General features: G+C 42.8%; 1 protein-coding gene and 1 long non-coding RNA gene across 5 annotated transcripts in view; both read right to left on the bottom strand.

Annotated features, from left to right (window-relative positions):
* Window positions 1–7502, bottom strand: part of LOC112131818 (zinc finger protein 430) — a 42576-nt gene extending 35074 nt beyond the window's left edge. Inside the window, exons 1-2 of one of the 4 annotated variants that reach the window (XM_063720029.1) lie at window positions 7312–7502; window positions 5254–5346 (exon numbers count right to left, since the gene is read on the bottom strand). In XM_063720029.1, the coding sequence (XP_063576099.1) occupies window positions 5254–5346; window positions 7312–7314 (96 nt within the window). In that variant the 5' untranslated portion in view covers window positions 7315–7502. The remainder of the gene's footprint in view (window positions 1–5253; window positions 5347–7311) is intronic. The other 3 variants (XM_063720028.1, XM_063720030.1, XM_063720027.1) reach the window with 3 other exon arrangements.
* Window positions 7503–11664: 4162 nt separating this feature from the next.
* On the bottom strand, window positions 11665–23436 carry LOC129051921 (uncharacterized). Its single transcript, XR_008516478.2, has 3 exons — window positions 20257–23436; window positions 15717–17880; window positions 11665–15023 (listed from the first exon to the last, which is right to left on the bottom strand). It is a non-coding gene; the product is annotated as an uncharacterized LOC129051921 (long non-coding RNA).
* Between the last annotated feature and the right edge of the window lie 969 nt (window positions 23437–24405).

Below are 24405 nucleotides of genomic sequence, written 5' to 3'. Positions count from 1 at the left end.
TATAAATCCCAGGAAGAGGCCAGACCTTATGTGCAGATTCTAGGTAGGATCAACCACACTCTGCATTCTTGGGTGTTACAGCAAGTGGAGTACAATCAAAGGAGAGATCCCCTCATAGAGGCTGCTCTAGCTCATTCTACGTGATATGACTACCTAAAAGGAAAAAGCTGAGGCAACATGAATATAAGAGAGTTTATTTGGGCCAAGCTTGAGAATAGCAACCTGGGAGCAAAGACACATTTTCTAGAGACTGAACAAATAAGAAAGTGAATCCCTGAATAGACCAATAACAAGCTCCAAAATTGAATTAGTAAGAAATAGCCTACTAGCCAAAAAAAAAAAGCAAAGAACCAGACAAATTCCTAGCTGAAGTCTACCAGATGTACAAACAAGAGCTAGTACCATTTCTACTAAAAATATTTCAAAATATTGAAAAGAAAGGACTCTTTTTCAACTCATTATATATAAGAATAGCATCATTCTGATATCAAAACCTGGCAGAGATTAAAAAAAAGAAAACTTCAGGCCAATATCCTTGATGAACATTGATGAAAATATCCTCAACAAAATACTGGGAAACTGAATTCAGAAGAACATCAAAAAGCTAATCCATTATAATCAAGTAGGCTGCATCTCTGGGAGGCAAGTTGGTTCAATATACAATCAATAAATGTTATTCATCACATAAAGAGAACTAATAACAAATACCAAGATTATCTCAATAGATGCTAAAACATTTTCAATATAATTTAATATTTTTCATGTTTAAAACCCTCAACAAACTAGGCATTGAAGGTATATACTTCAAAACAATGAGACATCAATGACAAACTTACAGCCAACATACTGAATGGATACAAGCTGGAAGCATTCCTCCTTGAAAACTGGCACAAGATAAGGATGCATTCTCTCAAACATCCTATTCAACATAAAATTGGAAATCTTGGCCAGAGCAATCAGAGAAGAGATGAAAATAAAAGGCATCTGCTGGGCGTGGGAGCTCACACCTGTAATCCCAGCACTTTGGGAGGCTGAGGCGGGTGGATCACGAGGTCAAGAGATTGAGACCATCCTGGACAACATGGTGAAACCCCGTCTCTCCGAAAAATACAAAACTTAGCTGGGCATGGTGGCATGCGCCTGTAGTCCCAGCTACTCAGGAGGCTGAGGCAGGAGAATCGCTTGAACCCGGGAGGCGGAGGTTGCAATAAGCCGAGATCACACCACTGCACTCCAGCCTGGCGAGAGCAATACTCTGTCTCAAAAAAAAAAAAGAAAAGAAAAGAAAAGACATCCAAACAGGAAGAAAGGAAGTCTAACTATCCCTGTGTGCAGATGACATGATTCTATATCTTCAAAACCCTATAGTCTCAGCAGAAAAGCTCTTTAAACCGATAAACAACTTTAGCAAAGTTTCAGGATACAAAATACATGTACAAAAATCAGTAGAATCTCTGTACATCAAAACATCCAAGCCAAAAGCCAAATCAAAAACATAATCCCATTCACAATTGCCACAAAAAGAATAGAATATCTAGGAATACAGCTAATCAGAATGGTGAACGATCCCTATGACAAGAATCACAAAACACTGCTTAAAGAAGTCAGAGATTGGCCGGGCACGGTGGCTCACGCCTGTAACCCCAGCACTTTGGGAGGCCGGGGCAGGCAGATCACAAGGTCAGGAGTTTGAGACCAGCCTGACCAACATGGTGAAACACCATCTCTACTAAAAATACAAAAACTGGCCAGACGTGGTGGCATACGCCTATAATCCCAGCTACTCAGAAGGCTGAGGCAGGAGAATCACTTGAACCTGGGAGGTGGAGATTGCAGTGAGCTGAGATCATGCCACTGAACTCCAGCTGGGGCAGCAGAGTGAGACTCCGTCTCAAGAAAAAAAAAAAAAAGTCAGAGATACGGCCAGGCACAGTGGCTCATGCCTGTAATCCCAGCACTTTGGGAGGCTGAGGCAGGTGGATCAGGTGGATCATGAGGTCAAGAGATGGAGACCATCCTGGTCAACATGGTGAAACCCAGTCTCTATTAAAAATACAAAAAATTAGATCCAGGAGTGCATCCAGAGGAAACCATGCCATGGATCTGGGGCCCACATCACTGTCTCATAAAAAGTGCGATGACCAGGTTTATGGATCACTCTATTCTCAATGACAGAACCTTCAGTCTGTATTAAGAAGATATGGCTGCAGAAAGACAAGATGAATTGTGGAAAGAGCACAAAGAGGGGGAAAGTAGGAGGTTTCCCAGTTCCAATGGCTGACTAATGGGAGGAGGAGATGGAGAAAGCAGAGTAAACTGATTGGACTAAAAAAAAAAAAAAAAAAAAGTACAAAAATTAGCCAGGCGTGGTGGCAGGTGCCTGTAATCCCAGCTACTGGGAAGGCTGAGGCAGGAGAAATACTTGAACCCGGTAGGTGGAGGTTGCACTGAGCCGAGATGATGCCGTTGCACTCCAGCCTGGCCAACAGAGTGAGACTCCATCTTAGATTAAAAAAAAAAAAAAAAAAAAAAAAAAGAAAGGAGAAATGTCAGAGGTGTATTGAATCAGGGCAAATCCATTTCGAATAGGGGCTGGGTAAAATGAGGCTGAGACCTATGGGGCTGCACTCCCAGATGGTTAGGCATTCTAAGTCACAGGATGAGACAAGATTTCAGCACAAGATACAGGTTATAAAGATCTGGGTGATAAAACAGGTTGCAGTAAAGAAGGTGGATAAAACCCACCAAAACCAAGATGGGATGAGAGTGACCTCTGGTCGTCCTCACTGCTACACTACTACCAGTGCCATGACAGTTTACAAAATGCCATAGAGACATCATGGAAACATCAGGAAATTACTTTATATTGTCTAATTGGGAAGGCAAAAATAATCCACCCCTTGTTTAGCATATAATCAAGAAATAACCATAAAAATGGGCAACCAGCAGCCCTCAGGGCTGCTCTGCCTATAGAGTAAGCCATTCTTTTATTCCTTCTGTTTCCTAACAAACTTGCTTTTACTTTACTCTGTAGACTCAACCTGAATTCTTTCTTGAGCGAAATCCAAGAACCCTCTCTTGGGGTGTGGATTGTGACCCCTTTCCGATAAGAACTCTGCACATTTTCTTTTCCTCATTAAAAAAAATCAGTTGAATTTGTCTTCAGTGGTCTAAATAAAATTTTCCACAGGCTCCTGAACTTGGAGCTACCCTCAATCTAAGCCAATATACAATTCCATTTTATGTCCTTCCTAAGAACATGTTGACTTCAGGGTAAAACATTCTCTGGTCTAAAATCTGATTATTTCACCCTTCATTTGCCAGTCCCCTCCAACTTCTTTTTTTTTTTTTTTTTGAGACGGAGTCTGACCCTGTCACACAGGCTGGAGTGCAGTGGCGCGATCCAGGCTCACTGCCAGCTCCGCCTCCTGGGTTTATGCCATTCTCCTGCCTCAGCCTCCCGAGTAGCTGGGACTACAGGCGCCCGTGACCATGCCTGGCTGATTTTTTTTGTATTTTTAGTAGAAACGGAGTTTCACTATGTTAGCCAGGATGGTCTCGATCTCCTGACCTCATGATCCGCCTGCCTCGGCCTCCCAAAGTGCTGAGATTACAGGCGTGAGCCACAGCATCCGGCCGTCTCCAACTTCTAATTTTGTTTGCTCCTCCCCATGAAAGAAAGCCCTTTTCTGCCTAAACTTTGCAATCCTTAAGGTTCTTACAGTTGGTATTTCCTCCTGTTGCAATAGTCCTTTGGAATTCAAATTTTTAACATAAATCTAACTTTGTTATGTATTACAAAGTCTAGAAACTGCCTTCAAACAGTAACAACTTTATCATCAGTAAGACCCTCTCAATCCCCTACCATCTTAACCTTAACTGCATCTGCCTGTGGGTCCCCACCTTTCCAGGACTCTGTAGCTTCTCTCAGGAGAAAAGCTTCTTCCACAGCTAGAGTGAGCTGGCTAGGACATCTACAGGGGAGGCTCCCCAGAAAAAACTAACTGGGCCTGTAATAAACTCCTTTTGCAGGCTCAATATTAGCCTCAGCTCTGAGTCACTGGGCTCAAGCTTTAATTTCTATGTTAGAGTTACTCACTTGGTTTTGAAACTATGTGTTTGAAAAATCTAGCAAAATTACTCACAGTGTTCATATAAGGGAAGGAAATTTTAAGGTGTTTGCAATTTATACCTCAATAAAAAAAGCAGAAGTATCTATTTCTTTCACATAATATATGCATTATTTTATTAATTCCGTTAAGAATCATTTAGTAAACAATTAGTCATATGGGAAAACTTCTAGGTGGTACCAAGTTTCACCTCATAAAATTTAGCATGAAACTCAGAAATCAAGATAACAGGATTTGAACAGAGATACTCACTGTCACAAATTTACCCTGCGGAGAGAGAAACTGATGTTTTCATGAACCTATGTAACTCACCAATTATCTATCACATTTTCTTGTAGAAATGTATTTATTTTCTACAAAAAAATGGAACAGAGATTTTCCCTACTCATTTCCTTGGTAGCATTCTAAAAGTTGAGCCTTAGAATTCTGTTTGAAATCACCCAGCCATAAAAAACACACCTGAGAAAATTCCTAAACTCACCCTGGGGGGAAAAAGGGAATAGAGAATTTTTAATGAATGGAATATATTATTAGATACTATTTTTTTTCTTAAACCCACCACTTTTATGCCTTTGGTAAATATTTTCCTACCTTTCAAGCCCTACTAATACAATTTACAGCTAAAAAACTGAGGTTAAAATAAGTGAACAAATCTTTTCAAGGTGACAAACCCAGGGAGTGGCAGTGCTGATGAAAAAACAGATGTGTCTGACTCATGTTTCAAGTCAGGCCATTCAATTACTTGAAACAGTCTTCCACCCACTCCTGCTCACTTATGTGCTCAAGAACCACCCACTCAGGAGATACCACACTATGCCCCAGTGACTGTCCCACAGGCATTTAACTTTGCAAGTTCTTACAGCATCTCACTGGGGTCAGTGTTTTTCTTTTTCTTTTTGTCTTTTGGGATACTATTTTTTCTGTCACAAATGTTCCACTTTTTTCCACTATTTTACTTTCACTATATTTATTTCACTATTTTTCTGCCTCCCTTAGACAATCCAGAGGCAAAAGTTATTTGCTTTCCCCTCAGTGCCACAGTCTGATTGGTTGACCAGCAATGTGTCTCCAAGAAATGAAAGCTGGGTTGGATGAAGACAATTTTAACATCTCAAGGGGTTACCTTTTCATAAACAGAGTACACCAGAAGATTCCTGTCAGCCCCAGGGCATCCACTTGCTTCCTTGAGAGGATACACTCCAGACTTCAGGTTCTCCTATGGGAGAAAATAACCCAGAAGCTGATATCCACTAGACACTCTAGCTGACATAACCATGGTGGATATCTTGGTTTATCCCCAGACAGTACTGAAACCCAGGACCAGAAAAAAACTGAAGGGTGGCTGAGGACACATCACCCCATAAAGTTTCCAAAGGAAAACCTTGACCCAAAAACATCCTGAGACAAGATCTCTGTGCCCAGAGAAGATACAAGGAGAAGCAGCACGGAGAGTTTTTACAATACAGTGTCAGGGGATTATTCTTTGCTTTCTTCACATGGGAAATATTTACAAACAGATAACAAATCTTATTAAAAGCACCATTTAATACTTTGTCAGAAAATAACTAATTAAAATACGGTGTAAAAAAAGTACACTAAAGGACAAATAGGTGATAATGTGAATTAGGGAGGAAAAGTTGGCATGTGGGAACGCCAGAAAGAATTGGAAATTTAGTATCTTACTGTAAGCCAGAGTGAGGCTGGAGAAATGGGGGACGGGGGTTAGACTTAAGACCCTGCTTGGGACACAGGTGAAAAATGCAGCAGAAAATCAGTTCCCCATGGAGTGTGAAAATAATTGAGTGGCAGGCAATTAGACTGAGGTGTCTCTAGACCCTGGGTTCCTACTTTTAAAAAGATCTAATGTGGCTGGGCGTGGTAGCTCACACCTGTAATCCCAGCATTTTGGGAGGCCAAGGCAGGCGGATCACCTGAAGTCAAGAGTTCGAGGCCAGCCAGGCCAACATGGTGAAACCCCGTCTCTACTAAAAGTACAAAAATTAGCTGGGCAGGGTGGTGAGTGCTTGTAATTCCAGCTACTCAAGAGGCTGAGGCAGGAGAAGCTTGAACACGGGCAGCGGCAGAAGTTGTAGTGACCCGAGATTGTGCCACTGCACTCCAGCCTGGGCGACAAGAGCGAGACTCCAACTCAAAAAAAAAAAAAAAAAAAAATCTAACTCAAGCGTATCGTTTTGAAAATTACTACATTGAAAGACACAAAATTCAGGCTTAACCAACTGTATACTGCCAATTAAGCTCTGATTACACAATCAGAAAATTTTCACCTTTACTGTACAAGCTAAGAAACTACATAACGGTACCTAACCAATTACTGAATTTGGCTTTCTTCATCATGCACCTTATAAAAGTCTTTCCTTCAAGCCCCGCCATGAACAACAAATCACAAACCACAGCTGGGTGCTCTACAGTTTTTTAATCACTCTTTGATTAATTTCTTTAATTTTTTGCGGTGACTTCTGTACATTTTTTTTTTTTCCCGAGACGGAGTCTTGCTCTGTTACACAGCCTGTAGTGCAGTGGCACGATCTCGGCTCACTGCAACCTCCACCTCCCAGGTTCAAGTGATTCTCCTGCCTCAGTCTCCCAAGCAGCTGGGAATACAGGCGTGTGCCACCATGCCCGGCAAATTTTTGTATTTTTAGTAAAGACGGGGGTTTCACTATGCTGGCCAGGCTGGTCTTGAACTCCTGACTTAGTGATGCGCCCGCCTCGGCCTCCCAAAGTACTGGGATTGCAGACGTGAGCCACCCCGCCCGGCCTGTACATTTTTAATAGAAGAAAAGAGGAACTAGGAACCCAGGACCAAAGTTCTTCCCCATTCATCAACTCGCACCCCAAGTCAGGATTCTCCCGTAACGATCCTCCCGTGGTCCCTGCACAGTCTGAGTGAGACGCGGCGCTGCGGATGCAGAGCTGCTCAGAGGGCTCCAGGCCAGGGCACAGTCACTGCTCAAGGAAGAGACAGGACGTGCGGGGGCCCGCCTGTCAGCGCAGCCGCCATCTTATGGCTGATGAGGACTGAGGCCCAGCTGGGAAAGGAGAACTCGGGGCGCAGATTGTGCAGCTGACTGCCGGGAGGCCTGAGTCCCGCCACAGCCACTTCCCACCCATTACAACCAGCCCCTCCCCTCCCTGGGGATGTCGGACCCGGCGCTCTCACCATTTCTAGGCTTCCAGGGGTTCCTGGCGTCTTAGCTGTAGATCTCCCAGTACCTGCAGGTCAAAGGGCCACAGAGCCTGGACCTCTAGGAGCAGAGGACACAGAACGGTGAAAACGAGACCTAGAACTCAGGGCACAACGAGAGACAAAGGCCCCGCCAAACCCGGAAGCCGCCCTGTTCGCTTCACCTGCGTGCCTCATTGGACGGTTCCCTGCCTAACGTCTCTGATTGGATAACATTTAAATCCCCGCCCCCTCAGGCCATGATTGACGGAGATGTGATGAGATGCGGGGCTGAAAGAAGAGTGACAGCCTGGGCTGCATCCTTCTCTGACAGGGCTTCCTCCCTGAGCTGAGCCAGGCCCACCCCAGAGGTTATTTGCATTTAACCTTGTGTGTAAGGTCATATGCACTTATAAATAACATATGGGGCCGGGCGCGGTGGCTCACGCCCGTAATCCCAACATTTTGGAAGGCCGAAGCGGGCAGATCACCTGAGGTCGGGAGTTAGAGACCAGCCTGACCAACATGGAGAAACCCAGTTCTTACAAAAAATATAAAATTAGCGGGTCGTGGTGGCCCATGCCTGTTATCCCAGGTACTCGGGAGGCTGAGGCAGGAGAACCGCTTGAACCTGGGAGGCGGAGGTTGCGGTAAGCCGAGATTGTGCCATTGCACTACAGCCTGGGCAACAAGAGCAAAACTCTGTCCAAAAAAAAAAAAAAAAAAAAAAAAATATATATATATATATATATATATATATATATAGTGGCTATTCAAAAATGAAAAGAATGTAACAATAATTATTTTAAAATTTCAGATGTTATGAGCTTCCTGGCTCTGGTCTTTGAGCAGGCAGCCTGAGATTTTAGAAAGGAGGTCATCTCTGAAATAAAATGTGAGCCACATGTGAATCTTAAATTTTCTAGTAGACAAACTCGAAAAAGAAACAAGCAACAGGTTGAACTGATTGTAACAACTTAATTAACCCAATATGTCCATAATATTATCATTTTAATGTGTGAGGAATGTGTAATTATTAATAATGTATATAAACATTTGAAACTAAATCTTTGAGACTAACTGTATTTTACCTTTCTAGCACATCGCAGTTCAGACCAGCCACATTCCAGTCACTCAGGAGGCACACGTGGCCAATAGCTGCCACATTGAAGTTCAGCTCTGATGTCAGGGGGGTGAATGAACTGAACATCCCTTTTCTGCCAGAAGTGAAGGCAGAGCCTCTCCCTACCAATATCATTCTTCAGTTCTAAGGGTGGAACAGATAGTGGCCATCAAAAGAGCAGATGGCAGCAGGAGTAAAATAACCACAGGTAGACCACTGCTGGCCACCTGTTGCCCACTTTTCTTCCAGAGATCAGACAGTGAACAAAGAATGTTAGGGCCATAGGATAATAAAACTCTGTGTTTTCAGATCTGTCCACACTCTTGACCTCAAATGTTTAGATATGGAGAAAACAGATTAAAGGCAAAACTTATTTTGCTATTGGCCTTGGCCCTAATAGTCAGGCTATAGTTACCTGTTTTCTCCTGTGGTGTGTGGGACTGTGTGGGTATAAGCACCAATCACATGCATACATGTCTACGTGTATTTCTGCATTACTCAACATTCTCTTACAAGTCACCCAACTTTAAATCAGGAGAAAAAATCAGTACCTATAGGGTGCCCACTGTTAGAACGTAACTAGTAATCAACCTGTCATTAAATCCTGGCATCCTATCTGCACTGAGTGCATGTATTAGTTAGCTATTGCAGCATAACAAATCATCCAAAACTTATTAGTTCATAATTGAGATGGTCAGCCATTTAGGTTGGGCTCAGTGGGGCCATTCTTCTGGTTTCAGCTGAGCTCCTTCAGACATATGTCGTCAGCTGCTTGTTGACTAGGCAGCTGTGCTTCTGGGGGTGATGTTCTGCTTCTGGGGTTGTCAACAGGGACACCTTGCTTCTCCTCCCCATGATACTTATTTTACAGCTGGCTAACATGGGCTTTTTTCCAAGGTGATGTCAACATTCTAAAAGAAAAATAGAAGCATTCAAGACCATTTGAGCCTAGGCCCAAAACTAGCCCATTACCATGTTCACAGGTTTCTACTGCCCTGAGCAAATAAGGCCAGCCTGATCTAGGGATGACAAGCAGACTCAATCTCTGGGTTCTAGACTATAAAGGGTTTTTCTGTCCTTAGTCAGTAGACCATAAAAGGTTGTTTACCTGGTGAAAATATGCTTTGCCATAACGCATTAAACTCTTGCTGCATTTAGTCATATTAAACTTCAGTAACAGAATACACATGAGGTTCTATTATCAGGTACATAAGCCATCCAATGACAAGTTTATAATAGTCAAAACAGTTTTTCACTCTCAGTGAATCTGATTGTCATCAATCTGCAATTACAAAAGCAATCCGGTCAATTTAGCTGGATTTTCTCAATACTATTGTTTCTGGAATACCTTATTTAACAGTTTATAACTTCTCCAGTGAAATAGTTTTTTTTTTTTTTTTTTTTTTTTTTCCTGAGACAGAGTCGCACTCTGTCACCCAGGCTGGAGTGCAGTGGCATGATCTCAGCTCACTGCAGCCTTTGCCTCCTGGGTTCAAGCAATTCTCTGCCTCAGCCTCCCGAGTAGCTGGGATTACAGGCACCCGCCACCATGCCTGGCTAATTTTTGTATTTTTAGTAAAGACAGGGTTTCACCATCTTGGCCAGGCTGGTCTTGAACTCCTGACCTCGTGCTCCACCCTTCTTGGCCTCCCAAAGTGCTGGTATTACAGGCATGAGCCACTGCTCCCAGCCGAAATAAGTATATTATTGGAGACTTTTTCAGAAATGTCTCATGAGCAAAACATATTTTTTATTATCCTTTAAGCTACTGTTATAACATCAGACTTTTCCCATGAGAAAATTTTTATTCTACAAGAAAATATACATTAAACATGAAAACTGAATAAAATTTCTTTATAAATGTTTAAATAGTTCCTCAGGTAGCAGAAATGTACATGAAACATTTGTTTTTTTTTTTTTTTTGAGATGGAGTCTCGCTCTGTCACCCAGGCTTGGAGTGCAGTGGCGCGATCTCGGCTCACTGCAACCTCCGTCCCCCGAGTTCATGCCATTCTCCTGCCTCAGCCTCCTGAGTAACTGAGACTACAAGCGCCCGCCACCACGCCCGGCTAATTTTTTTTTTCATATTTTTAGAAGAGACGGGGTTTCACCATGTTCGCCAGGATGTTCTCAATCTCCTGACCTTGTGATCCACCCGCCCTGGCCTCCCAAAGTGTACATGAAGTTTGGATTGTCTTCTCAGTATTATATGTTTTAGAGAAAAAAAAATGGTCCTAACCTATTTTAGCAGTTAGGACTGTCACCACACACACACACACACACACACACACACACACACACACACACATTTAATTTATATTTAACTTAGATTATTATTATGTATTTTTTTGAGATGGAGTTTCACTCTTATTGCACAGGCTGGACTGCAATGGTGCCATCTCAGCTCTCTGCAACCTCTGCCTCCCAGGTTCAAGTGATTCTCCTGCCTCAGCCGCCCAAGTAGCTGGGATTACAGGAGTGCACCGCCACGCCCAGCTAATTTTGTATTTTTAGTAGAGACAGAGTTTCTCCATGTTGGTCAGGCTGGTCTTGAACTCCTGACCTTGGGTGATCTGCCTGCCTCAGCCTCCGAAAGTACTGGGATTACAGGCATGAGCCACTGTGCCCCGCCAACTTAGACTATTTTTTTATCTCTTCTGTGGCGAGTGATAAAATGCAGTGCTTTTGATAAAGGAAGCTTTAAGAACTCAGGAATGAAAAAAGTCACTGCTGTCTAGGTTCTCCATGAGTTCACAGTTAACATTAAATTTATGTCCTCTTAAATATCAGGTTTGTTTCTTCAATTTAGGTTCATAGCACTGATAACTGAGAGTTTATCATAGGTAATTTGACTTGGAACACACAGTTTATTCAAATGGCATATCTAAAAAAATTCAGTACTGGCTGATTTAGTTTAAGAATGTGGCAGAGTATTTTTCACAATGTATAATTAATTTTTGTTTTGCCTGGATTACTAGTTTTATTTTTTATATATATTTTTTGAGACAGAGTCTCACTCTGTGTCTCAGGCTGGAGTGCAATGGCACAATTTTGGCTCACTGCAACCTCCACCTCCCAGGTTAAAGTGATTCTCCCCTCAGCCTCCCAAGTAGCTGGGATTACAGGCATGCACCACTATGCCGGGCTAATTTTTGTATATATATATATATATATATTTTTTTTAAGTCTCTTTTTTTTCCCCCATAAGTTACTGGGGTACAGGTGGTATTTGGTTACATTAGTATGTTCTTTAGTGGTGATTTGTGAGATTTTGTTGCACCCATCACCCGAGCAGCATACACTGCACCATATTGGTAGTCTTCTATCCCTCATCCCCCTCCCACTCTTTCCCCAACATCCCCAAAGTCCATTGCATCATTCTTATGCCTTTGTGTCCTCATAGCTTAGCTCCCACATCTCAGTGAAAACATTCAATGTTTGATTTTCCATTCCTGAGTGACTTCACTTAGAATAATAGTCTACAATCTTATCCAGGTCACTGCAAATGTTAATTCATTCCTTTTTATGGCTGAGTAGTATTCCATTGTGTGTGTGTGTGTGTGTGTGTGTGTATGAGATATGATTCTTTCCTTCATCTTAACATTAGATAACCTGATGACAATGTGATTAGGTGATGATCTTTTTGCGATGAATTTCTCAGGTATTCTTTGTGCTTTTTGTATTTGAATGTCTAGGCCTCTGGCAAAACCAGAGAAGTTTTCTTCAATTATTTCCCCAAATATGTTTTCCAAACTTTTAGGTTTTTCTTCTTTTCCAGAAAAACCAATTATTCTTAGGTTTGGTCATTTAACATAATCCCAGGCTTCTTTAATGTTTTGTTCATTTTTTTTGTCTTTGCTGGATTGTGTTAATTTGAAGATCTTGTCTTTGATCTCTGAATTTCTTTCTTCTACTTGTTCAATTCTATTGCTTACTTTCCAGAGCATTTTGCATTTTTATAAGTGTGTCCAATATTTCCTGAAGTTCTGATTGTTTTTTGTTTATGCTATGTCCTTGCATATTTCTCCCTTCACTTATTTTCATTTTATTTACTTATTCATTATTTTTATTATTTTATTTATTTATTATTATTATTTTTTGAGATAGAGTTTCACTCTTGTTGCCCAGGCTGGAGTGCAATGGCACGATCTTGGCTCACCACAACCTCTGCCTCCCGGGTTCAAGCAATTCTCCTTCCTCAGCCTCCTGAGTAGCCGGGATTACAGGCATGCTCCATCACACCTGGCTAATTTTGTATTTTTAGTAGAGATTGGGTTTCTCCACGTTGGTCAGGCTAGTCTCGAACTCCCGACCTCAGGTGATCCATCCACCTCAGCCTCCCAGAGTGCTGGGATTACAGGCATGAGCCACATCGCCCAGCCTATTTTTTTATTTTTTTGAGATGGAGTCTTGCTCTGTCGACCAGGCTAGAGTGCAATGGTGCAATCTTGGCTCACTACAACCTCTGCCTCCCAGGTTCAAGTGATTCTCCTGCCTCAGCCCCCTGAGTAGCTGGGATTAAAGGCTTGCACCACCACGCCTGGCTAATTTTTGTATTTTTACTAGAGACAGGGTTTCGCCATGTTGGTCAGGCTGGTCTTGAACTCCTGACCTCGTGATCTGCCCACCTCTGTTGTAGCAGGATGAGACACAGACAAGAACCCCTCAGACACTGAGTTGCAGAAGGAAAGGGCTTTATTCAGCTGGCAGCATTGGCAGACTCACATCTCCAAAAACTGAGCTCCCTGAGTGAGCAATTCCTGTCCCTTTTAAGGGCTTACAACTATAAGGGGGTCCACGTGAAAGGGTCATGATTGATTGAGCAAGCAGAGGGTATGTGACTGGGGGCTGCATGCACCAGTAGTCAGAACAGAACAGAACAGGACAGAGATTTTCATGATGCTTTTCCATACGATGTCTGAAATCTATAGATAACACAAGCAGTTAGGTCGGGGTGGATTTTTAACTACCAGGCCCAGGGCATGATGCTGGGCTATCTGCCTGTGGATTCCATTTCTGCCTTTCAGTTTTCACTTCTTCTTTCTTTGGAGGCAGAAATTGGGTATAGACAATATGAGGGGTGGTCTCCTCCCTTATTCCCCCCGTTTGAGAACCTCACTCATTAGTGGGAGTTCTCACCTTTATCCTCACTACTCATGTCTTCTTGTAAGACAGATCGATAGTGATTCATATAGTACACTTGTGCTGAAGCATTTTGGTGAACTAAGGTAGCGATGAAGCTTTTTATCATTTGAAGAAGTACAGGTAGCAAACAAGGGAGCAGTAAGCATGTTCTTATTACTATTATAACTCCTACTATAAGAGTTTTAAATTCTCCTAGTGCTGGGAACCAATTTTCAAACATGGCCCCAGGATTAAATCCATGCCACACTTGCACAGGCACATGTGCCAGTTTTGTCATATCTCTAACTATGTCTTCAACTACTTGCCCTTGGTCATCTATGTGTAGACAGCAATTAGTAAGGTTAAATTTCCCACAGACCCCTCCTTTAGCTGTTAGCAAGTAGTCTAGGGCTAGTCTATTTTTATAGATAGCATTTCTCATCTGGGTTTCTTGCTGGGCTAAAATAGTTGAAGCTCTGCCAGTTTTATTAGTGATTATTTCTAAGACAGCTTGTAATCGTATGATTCAGTTGAGCATATAAATGGGGATTCGGTATCCCCATGAGCTGTCTTGTGCCTAAGTGGCAGGCCCATAGTACTGTATGATTCTTTCAGGGGGCCACTTGTCATCTTTGCAGTAGCCTATAGCTATGCTTCTCTTTTCTCGGGAAGCATAGACCAGGAAACCTAGAAGTTCGCCTGTTTTTATGGGCAGTAGGAAAAAGGATGGGTTATAGCACACATCAGGCTGGTCATTTTGTGGGCTACATACCTTGTATAGAATAGCATTATACAAACAAGTTCCTTTTAGAGTCCTGGTACACTTAAAATAACCATAAAATAATAGGACTGTAGCAAACTTTTGTCCTACCTCAGTGACTTGATGTATATGCTTGGAACAGTCCTCAGTCTGAGGAAGGTCAGTTGAAGTCCTTACTGTACAAGTCCAAATTTTAAGGGAAATGAGTTCTGTGATGAATTTCTTCATGCTTTGGCCATGCGGGGGCCAGTTGGCTTCCAGCTGTGACTGGACCAGGGCTTGTCATCTTTTTCAGAGTCACTTTGCAGAGATTGGCAAAGCTGCTCTTGTCCAAGTACATCTCACAGTCTACTGATATTCAAGGATGGTCTTGGAGGTTGGGCCCACTAGAATAAACTGAGTCCAATACCTCTACACAGTTATGTAGGGTCCAGCCCTACAGGGTCTGTGGGTTTTTTCTCCTCATGTGTGGAGATGAGAGATCATAGAAATAAAGACACAAGACAAAGAGATAGAAGAAAAGACAGCTGGGCCTGGGGGACCACTACCACCAAGGTGTGGAGACCAGTAGTGGCCCTGAATGCCTGGCCGTGCTGTTATTTGTTGGATACAAGACAAGGGGGCAGGGTAAGGAGTGTGAGCCATCTCCGATGATAGGTAAGGTCACGCGAGTCATGTGTCCACTGGACAGGGGGCCCTTCCCTGTTTGGCAGCCGAGGTGGAGAGAGAGAGAGGACAGATTACACCATTATTTCTTCTGTGCATTTCAAAGACTTTTAGTACTTTCACTAATTCTGCTACTGCTAACTAGAAGGCAGAACCAGGTGTAAAGGGTGGAACATGAAAGCGGACCAGGAGCATGACTGCTGAAGCATAGCATCACAGGGAGACGGTTAGGCCTCCAGATGGCTGCGGGCGGGCCTGACTAATGTCAGGCCTTCCACAAGAGGTGGTGGAGCAGAGTCTTCTCTAACTCCCCCAGGGAAAGGGAGACTCCCTTTCCTGGTCTGCTAAGTAATGGGTGCCTTCCCTAGGCACTGATGCTACTGCTAGACCAAGGTCCGCTAGGTAATGGGCGCTGGCATTACTGTTAGACCAGGGAGCCCTCTAGTGGCCCTGTCTGGGCGTAACAGAGGGCTAACATTCTTGACTTCTGGTCACTTCTCACCATGTCCCTTCACCTCCTATCTCTGTATGGCCTGGTTTTTCCTAGCTTATAATTGTAGAACAAAGATTATTATAATATTAGAATAAAGAATAATGCTACAAACTAATGATTAATGACATTCATATATAATCATATCTGTAATCTATTTCTAGTATAACTATTCTTATTCTATATATTTTCTTTATTATACTGGAACAGCTTGTGCCCTCAGCCTCTTGCTTTGGCACCCGGGTGGCTTGCCATCCACATCTTCCCCCTTTTTATTGACTAGGATCACCACCACCATCATTGCTTGTCGTTGACTTTGGACTTGTCCTCGGACTCCTTGGAGACATGTGCAGACTAAAAGTAGACAACATAAACATACCAATATTAATAATGCCAGTGACAACAATGATCCTCCGAGGGGTTTGATCCATTTAAAAGGATTAAGACAATTATGTTTTAACTGGGCTCTCTGATACCGGAGTAAGGTGGCAGGGTTTAGGGTGTTGCAAACTTCAATGGTTATGTGGGGATTTTCACATAGCAAGCTTTGGTACTTGTTAATCTAGCATTTGTTAGCCAATGATGTCCTTTGGTATTCATCAAATTTACCACAGCATGGGGGGCCTTTATATTCAGGTTTTGCCCAAGAGTTAGCTTATCTGCTTGTTGTGCCAGCAGGGCTGTTGCTGCCAAGGCCCTCAAACATGGGGGCCAACACTTAGAAACCCTGTCTAGTTGTTTAGAGAGGTAGGCCACCAGCTTTGGCCAGTGTCCCACAGTCTGGGTTAAAACTCTTAACTACCAATTTTTTTTTTTTTTCTGACACATATAGTGTAAAAAAAAAGTTATAAAAAAAGAATTTATGCAATAAATTGTTGTATACATTTAAAAGTAATTAGTCCTCCTGAATGTAAAACTATTGTCAGGTCAGGTAGCCCCAGGGCTGGAGCCACCATGAGCTTTTCTTTTAACTCACGAAAAGCTCGTTGCTGTTGGTTGTAATAGATGTAGTTTATCCAATCTACATTTTTATTAACTGTCACCAACCAAAATATTGACTCAAATCCTGCAGCTATTTGATTTCAAGCTTTAAATTGATCTGGTATTCCCCGTGGGACTCCAATTGCGTCTAAATAGACGTGAGAGTTGAAAGACCCATAAGGGGCTTCTCTCACTTTACGATGTCTTATTTTTCCTCCCTCTGTTTGATGAAATGCCAGGTTGAAAGGGATAGCCAATTGGACTAAAGTACAAGTGCCACTCCAGTTATTCGGCAGAGTGCCCAGTAAAGGTCCACCACAATACCACCACACATCCGCTCAGGGATGAACAAGGGCTGACTGATTGATAAGCCCTTGAAAATTCTTAAGCTCACTGCATCCCTTCAGGTCTCCAAGGAATGCTAAGTTTCCTCCCTGTCATGAGAGATACAAAGTGAACTTAGTGTTGGGAGACTGAAGCTGGATGGCCCTCGGGGGCTGACTCACAGGGTGCCGGACTTTGGGATATCACAGAGAGAGCTTGGCACGACTTATTACTCCAGGCTGTAGAATCCTGGAAAAGAGCTACCATGCAGCTCATGCCTGGTTGACAGGAGGACCACCTTAGTGGAAAGGGGACAATCTGGGCCTCTGGCCTGCCATGTACCCAAGCATAACAATTGCTTTTGTTTAACGTGCGAATGGAATATTTGATCCATTCCAACCAGGCATTTGCATCTTCGTATCCTGTTTGCCAAAGTTTAAGTCTTTAACTTCTATGTTCCTCTAGTAAAATTAATGTATGATTTTAGGAAATTACAAAAACCGGTTGGGGCAGTCCATCCTTGCTCTTTAGTGGTCCACAGAATGTTGGACCAACTATGGCATCAAAGCTCTACATTGGGGAGCAAGGCTCCTGGTTGACACTGGAGTCTTTATCGAAATTTCCCCGGATTAAATGGTCCTAATTTACTAATTAGGACCTCCTGAGGAGAGTCAGGAGGGACAGAGGTACTTTTCTGAAGTAGAGAGCTGTCTTTGACTTGGCAAGTCCCCACAGGGTATAACAAGGCATGCATTAAATGCAATAGTTTGAGGTGAAATTGACTTGGCTACATTAATAACTGATGGTCAGCAATAGAGCAAGGAAAGAAGAAAGAGTAATAGAATAGATGAGAGAGTTAAATTTTTCTTAGCTTTAGTTTGGTACGGTTTTCCCCTGGGACTATGGCCCATGACTCTGGAGGGGGTGGCGCTTTCTTGACTCAGTTGTGATGAGTCCATCCTTTTTTCACTGTATAAACAGCAGTCTCAGTGGTTAGCAGCACAAGGTAGGGTCCTTCCTAGGCTGGCTCGAGTTTCCTTTCTTTTCACCCTTTGATGAGAACGTGATCTTCAGGCTGGTGCTGGTTTACTGGAAATTCTAGGGGTGGTACATGTGCCAAAAGACTTTTAGTTTTGATGGAAAGGAAAGTGGAAGATAAACCAAGTATATAATTTCTAAGAAACTGACCTTTTGTTTTAAATGTGGAGACATCAGCAGTGGACTTTGTAGTCCTTGGTGCCTTTCTACTGAGAAATTTCCTTTAGCATGTATTTTTTATTAGTTTTTAGATCAAAGAAGCCAAATACCATTTTATATTGGACAATGCTTCCTGTATGATTTTTATACAAGATAAGCTAAATTTCACCTTTATATTAGAGTGCTATTAATGTTAAACTTAGTTTTAATAAAACTTTGTAGACACATTTATTCGATTTTTAATGTTGGATCATAAGGTAAGATTTTTACAGACCCTTTTTAACCTTTTATAATCTTTGTTAAAGATCACGTTGGTGCTTTAAGAAAAACCCGTTGTGTTTTTACTTTAATGTGCAGTTCACAGAAAAACTGGATGATACCCCTTTAACTTTAGCTAATATGTTTACACACAGAATTTTCTTTAAAATTAATGTTTTAAAACTTGCTTAAACCTTCAAAACAAGTTTTTTTAACCTTCTAATGTAGGTAAAAATTTACATTCTTATGCCTCCTTATAATCCTTTTACCAAAGGTATATTTTACTTTGTTTATACACCTTGCATATAAACTGTATTTTCATTAGTTTTACATTCAGGAGGCCTAGTTACTTTTAAATTATACAACATTTCTTGCATAAATTCTTTTTTTATAACTTTTTTTTTCTTTCACGACTTTCACAGACAATTCTTCGACAGGCCTCAACTTTCTGACTTATTACAAACATTTCTTTCTTTAAACAACCAGTTAATTTATTTCAGGATAAGAATTTACCATATAACATTCTTTTTACATAAATTCTGCTCCCTCACCTTCTTTCCCTTTTTTTTTTTCCCAAAGATGATAAGCATTCTTTTCCAAAGTGAACTTCCTTTATGTCTGTGGACTAGATTGTCTAAGGCCACAAGATTAGAAGTTACTATAATACATGTTACACTGTTAACTTTTAGCAATCTTTACTTTTGTTGAAAACCTTGTAAGTTTGGGATTTCAATTATCCTTTGCTACTAACAAGACCTCGCTTAGTCCAAATTAACTTAGAATTGGTATAGATGGCTTTTTTTTTTTTTCCTTCAATTACCCAGGAGGAACCATCTATCATCCCGTCCTAAAGGGAGTTCCTCCTAGGTCTGGTCAGAACTTTGTATGGTAATTAAGATTTAGATCCCCTGTTAGGAAACCTGCTAGGTTAAGGGAATTTTCAGTGGCTAATGTTAAATCATCTTTTTTTTTTTTTTTTTTTCCCCTTAGGATACTTCTGAACTGGTGAGGTATGCTCACAATGAGGTTTCCTCTAAAAGTTATTTTTCTACTTTCTTCTGTTAACAAAGCAGTTGCTGCTACAGATTGAACGCATTTGGGCCATCCACAGATTACTCGGTTAAGAATTTTTGATAGGAAGGCTACAGGTTGTCAGTGGCCTCAGTGCTTTTGGGCTTCGCCCTTGTTTACACTTACAACAAGGTTGTATTGGAGTGTTATAGGGTCACGGAAAAGACCTCCAATTATCAATTATAGGTTTTAAATTTGCCCTGGCTTTTAAAGGAATAGGGTACACTTTTTTTTCTTAACTACTTGTATATTTCCCTCTTTCTTTCTCTCTTTCACCTTCTGTCTCTCTCTCTCTCTCTCTCGACTCCCTCTTTGTCTGTCTCTTCCTCTCTCTCTCTCTGCTGGTCTTTCCTTGCCTCTGCCGCTGCTTACCCTGCTGTTCTCTCAACCACTGTGGGGGGCGGTCTAAAACCAGCTGTAACCAAGTGTCTATGTACGGGAACTGGTCTGTGTGCCCTGGCTTACAGGTTACCTTGTGCCATACCTTTGAAACAAGGGACCTGTCCAGGCTTCCTTCTGGTGGCCAACCCACCTCTAATGCTGTTCAGTCTATCTTACACAAAGTTTTAAGTTTTCCTGGTGTCATAGTACTCCATAGTCTCCCTTAAATCTTGAAATTTTCAACATAGTTCCTGGTGGGGTGGGCTTACTTTGTGCCTGACCCATGCTTCCTCAAGACAAAACACGACGCTCACACCACACGCACACCACAAAACAAAGAATGGGTAAAAAGGGCACACACACACTTTTACAGTTTACACCAAATCAGAACCAAAACCAAAATCAGAGTATCAAGAAATCCAAGCCAGGTCAAAACCAAAACCAAAGTATCAAGCAATCCAAGTCAAGTCAAAAACAAAAACCAAAGTGCCAGTACAGGCACATTGTGGGTGATCAGGCCATGCTTCCACTCAAATGGAGTGGGCAAGTTCCAAAGACCAGTCTTACCAAGTTTCAGATGTCTGGACTCCAAGTGCCCGTTCCTTCCTGGTGTTCAGCCACTGCATTGATTCTCCACAGGGGCCTGCCATGCACCATTCTAACGAGGCATTCCACCAGGGCAAATGCCTATCCGGGAGTGCTCTCAGGATCCGTGTTGCTCAAGCTGGCCAGAGTCCCCCGCAGGGATGCTCCACAGGGCAAGCCTCAGCTGCCTAAGGAGCTGCCTTGACCATCCATCCATTAATCACCTCACTTCCCAGTCAGGGAACCAAGAAATGTAGCAGGACTAGCCGCAGACAAAAATCCCTCAGACACCAAGTTAAGGAAGGGCTTTATTCAGCTGGGAGCACTGGCAGATTCACAACTCCAAAAACTGAGCTCCCTGAGTGAGCAATTCCTGTCCCTCTTAAGGGCTTGCAACTCTAAGGGGGTCCGCATGAGAGGGTTGTGATCAATTGAGAAAGCAGGGGGTACCTGACTGGCAGCTGCATGCACTAGTAATTAGAATGGAACAGAACAGGACAGGGATTTTCACAGTGCTTTTCCATACAATGTCTGTAATCTATAGATGACATAACCAATTAGGTCAGGAGTCAATCTTTAACTACCAGGCTCAGGGTGTGGCACCGGGCTGTCTGCCTGTGGATTTCATTTCTGCCTTTTAGTTTTTAGTTCTTCTTTCTTTGGAGGCAGAAATTGGGCATAAGACAATATGAGGGCTGGTCTCCTTCCTTATTCTTGAGACGGAGTCTTGCTTTGTGGCCCAGGCTGGAGTGCACTGGTGTGAGCTCAGCTCACTGCAACCTCCTATTCCCTGGTTAAAGCAATTCTCCTGCCTCAGCCTCCCAAGTAGCTGGGACTACAGGCACGTGCCACCATGCCCGGCTACTTTTTTTGTATTCTTAGTAGAGATGGGGTTTCACCGCGTTAGCCAGGATGGTCTCGATCGCCTGACCTCATGATCCACCCATCTTGGCCTCCCAAACTGCTGGGATTACAGGCATGAGCCACCATACCCGGCCAGAAGAGACACATATCTGACTCAAGTGTCAAATCAGGCAATCCTATAAGTTGGGACATTCTGCCACCCTTACCCTACTCACTAAAGTGCTCAAAGCTCTCCCTCCCAGAAGACACTGCACAGTGCCCTACAGTGTGTCCCTGGTGTTTTTTTTTGTTTTTGCTTTGCAAGTTCTTGCATGCCTCCTTGGGGTGAGTTTTTTTTGTTGTTGTTGTTGTTTTTTTGTCTTTTAAAACAGTTTTTCCCCCTTCACAAATATGAGATAATTCAGAAGACAGGCATTATTTTTGTCTTTTTCTCTAAATACAACCATCCAATTGGCTGACCAGGAAGAACTGGGGTTGGGGAAAGAAAATCTTAAGATCCCCAAAGGTTCTTTTTATGGGAAGGGTAAGCCAGGATATTTCTCTCAGCCTCGGGACATTCAGCTGCTCTCCTGAGAAGCTCCATTTCCATACATCAGTGTGTCCTCTGGAATGAGATGACCAAGGGGCTGATATTCATCAAAGCTTCCAAAAGGCATGGCTGTTGTGTGTATCTTGGGTTATCCCAAGAGAGCTCTAAAACTCAAGACTTAAAAAAAAGCAGTATGGCTGAGGACACATTGTCCCATCAAGTTTCCAAAGGGAAACTTGAATTTAAAGATATCCTGATAAGGCATTTGTGCCTAGGGAAGATAAAAGGAGAAAAAGCAGAAAAACTTTTGACAGTGGAGTGTAATGGGATTATTTTCTGCTTTCCTCCGGTGAAATATTTACAAATAGAAACATACAATAAAAAACAAAAATAGTTGATAATGTTGTGAATTGGACGGGAAGAGTTGGCTTTGGTGAATGTTGAAAAGAAACTGGAAATTTCAGGCCGGGTGTGGTGGCTCACGCCTGTAATCCCAGCACTTTGGGAGGCCAAGGCGGGTAGATTACCTGAGGTCAGGAGTTGGAGAACAGCCTGGCTAACACGGTGAAACCCCATCTCTACTAAAAATACAAAAATTAGCCAGGTGTGGTGGCACACGCCGGTAATCCTGGCTACTTGGGAGGCTGAGGCAGGAGAATTCCTTGAGCCTGGGAGACGGAGGTTGCAGCCTGGCAGACAGAGTGAGACTCCGTCACAAAAAAAAAAAAAAAAAAAAAGAAACTGGAAATTTAAGATTTTACTGCAAGCCAAGTTAGGCTGGCAGAACAGATTTAAGACTCTGCTTGCCACACATTTGGAAAATGCAGGAAAAAAACAGTGCTTCTGATTAAAGTTAAAATAATTAAATAGGTAGACTGAAGTGGCTCTAGGGATCTAGGTTCCTGTATAACAACAACAAAACGATCGAACTCAAATGCATATGTTGTAAGTTACTACCTTAGGAGAAAACAAAATTCAGGCTTAACCAACCATAAATCTCCAATTAATCTGATTACATAACCAGAAAATTTTCTCCTGGACACTCCAAATGAAACGACTACATAACTGTACCCAATCAATTATTTGGTTTGCTTTGCTTCTTCACAAACCTTAAAGCCTTTTCTTCAAGACCCGTTGGTAGCCCCCAAACGACAAACCGTGTCTGGGGCTGTCCCACTGGTTCATCATTATTTGCTCATATAAACTCTTTAATGTTTTAATGGTGCCTCCGTTTATTTCTGAATAGGTTAAAGTAGGGACTGGTGACCCCACAGACCAGAGCTCCTTCCACGCAGGAGCCCTGCACACTGAGTCGGCGTCTTTCCCTGGTGACCCCTCTCATCATCACCTCACAGGCTGGGGAAGATGTGGGGCTGCGGGCGCAGAGCTGCGCAAAGAGGGCTACAGGCTGGGGCCAAAGCCGCTGTGCTGAAACGGGACAGGACGCCTGGGGACCCTGCACCAGAGGAGACTGAGGGCTGAGCTGAAGGGGGCTTAGGCTCACAGACTCGGTCCCGCCACCGCCATTTCCGGCCGACTCCGATGAGGCCTCCCCAGTCTCCGGACGCCCTGCCCCGCACACTCAGCATTTCTCGGCTTTGTGGGTGTCCTGGAGTCTTAGCTATGACTGTTCCAATACCAGCAGGTCACAGAGCGACGGAGGCTGAGGCTGTGGCAGAATCACCAAGACCTCCTGGGGCGGAGCACGCAGGTCAGTGAAGTACTAACCCCAAGCTCTTCCTGGAGCGAAAGACAAAGGCCCCGCCAGATACCGGGAGCCACCCCTTCCTCTCTGACTGTGAATCTGATTGGACAGTTTCCACCCCAGCGCCCTGATTGGATAGAGCTCCAGGCCCCGCGCCCTCAGGCCTTGAGTGACAGAAGATGCTATCAGACAGTGCACTGAATGAGGCAAGAGTGACAGACTCTTGGCTCCAGTCATTTCCAGCAAGGGCTTTCTCTGTGCTGGGCTTAGCTCTGCCTGGGGGTAATTTTTTAATCTTGTGTATAAGGTTAGGTCCACTTATAAATTTTATACACACACATATATGTTGTTTACAAATGGAAACACTATAATGACAATTATTTTAATATTTAATATTTCATAACCTTTCTGGCCCCTGATCTTCTGAGTAGGCAACCTGAGATTTTAAAAGAAAAGCAATCCTCTAAAACATAAAATGTTAGCCGTTTGTGGATTTTAAATACTTTAGTAGCCACATTAAATATAATAAAAAGAAACAAGTGAAATTATTTGTTATTTTTTAACCCAGTACATCCAAAATATTATTATTTTAACCCATTTATGCCTGAGGTTGCAATTTTTAAAATTTTTGCAATCAGACGTTGGCAATGACCTTGAGCAGTGGGATATAAATAACTCCCATATGCTTAGTGTTCCAATAATGGAACACTGGGAATAAATGTGTGATCAATATATAATAATAATTATTATCATCATCTTTTTTTTGAGAAAGAGTTTTGCTCTTGTTGCCCAGGCTAGAGTGCAATGGCGTGATCTCAGCTCACTGCAACCTCTGCCTCTTGGGTTCAATTGCTTCTCCTGCCTCAGCCTCCCAAGTAGCTGGGATTACGGATGTGTGCCACCACACCCAGCTAATTTTGTATTTTTAGTAGAGACAGGATTTTGCCATGTTGGCCAGGCTGGTCTTGAACTCCTGGCCTCAGTGATCACCCATCTTGGCCTCTCAAAGTGCTGGGATTACAGGTGTGAGCAA

Source organism: Pongo abelii, chromosome 20 (genome assembly GCF_028885655.2).
Source record: "Pongo abelii isolate AG06213 chromosome 20, NHGRI_mPonAbe1-v2.0_pri, whole genome shotgun sequence".
NCBI lineage: Eukaryota > Metazoa > Chordata > Mammalia > Primates > Hominidae > Pongo > Pongo abelii.
This window is presented reverse-complemented; position numbering and strand designations above follow the sequence as displayed.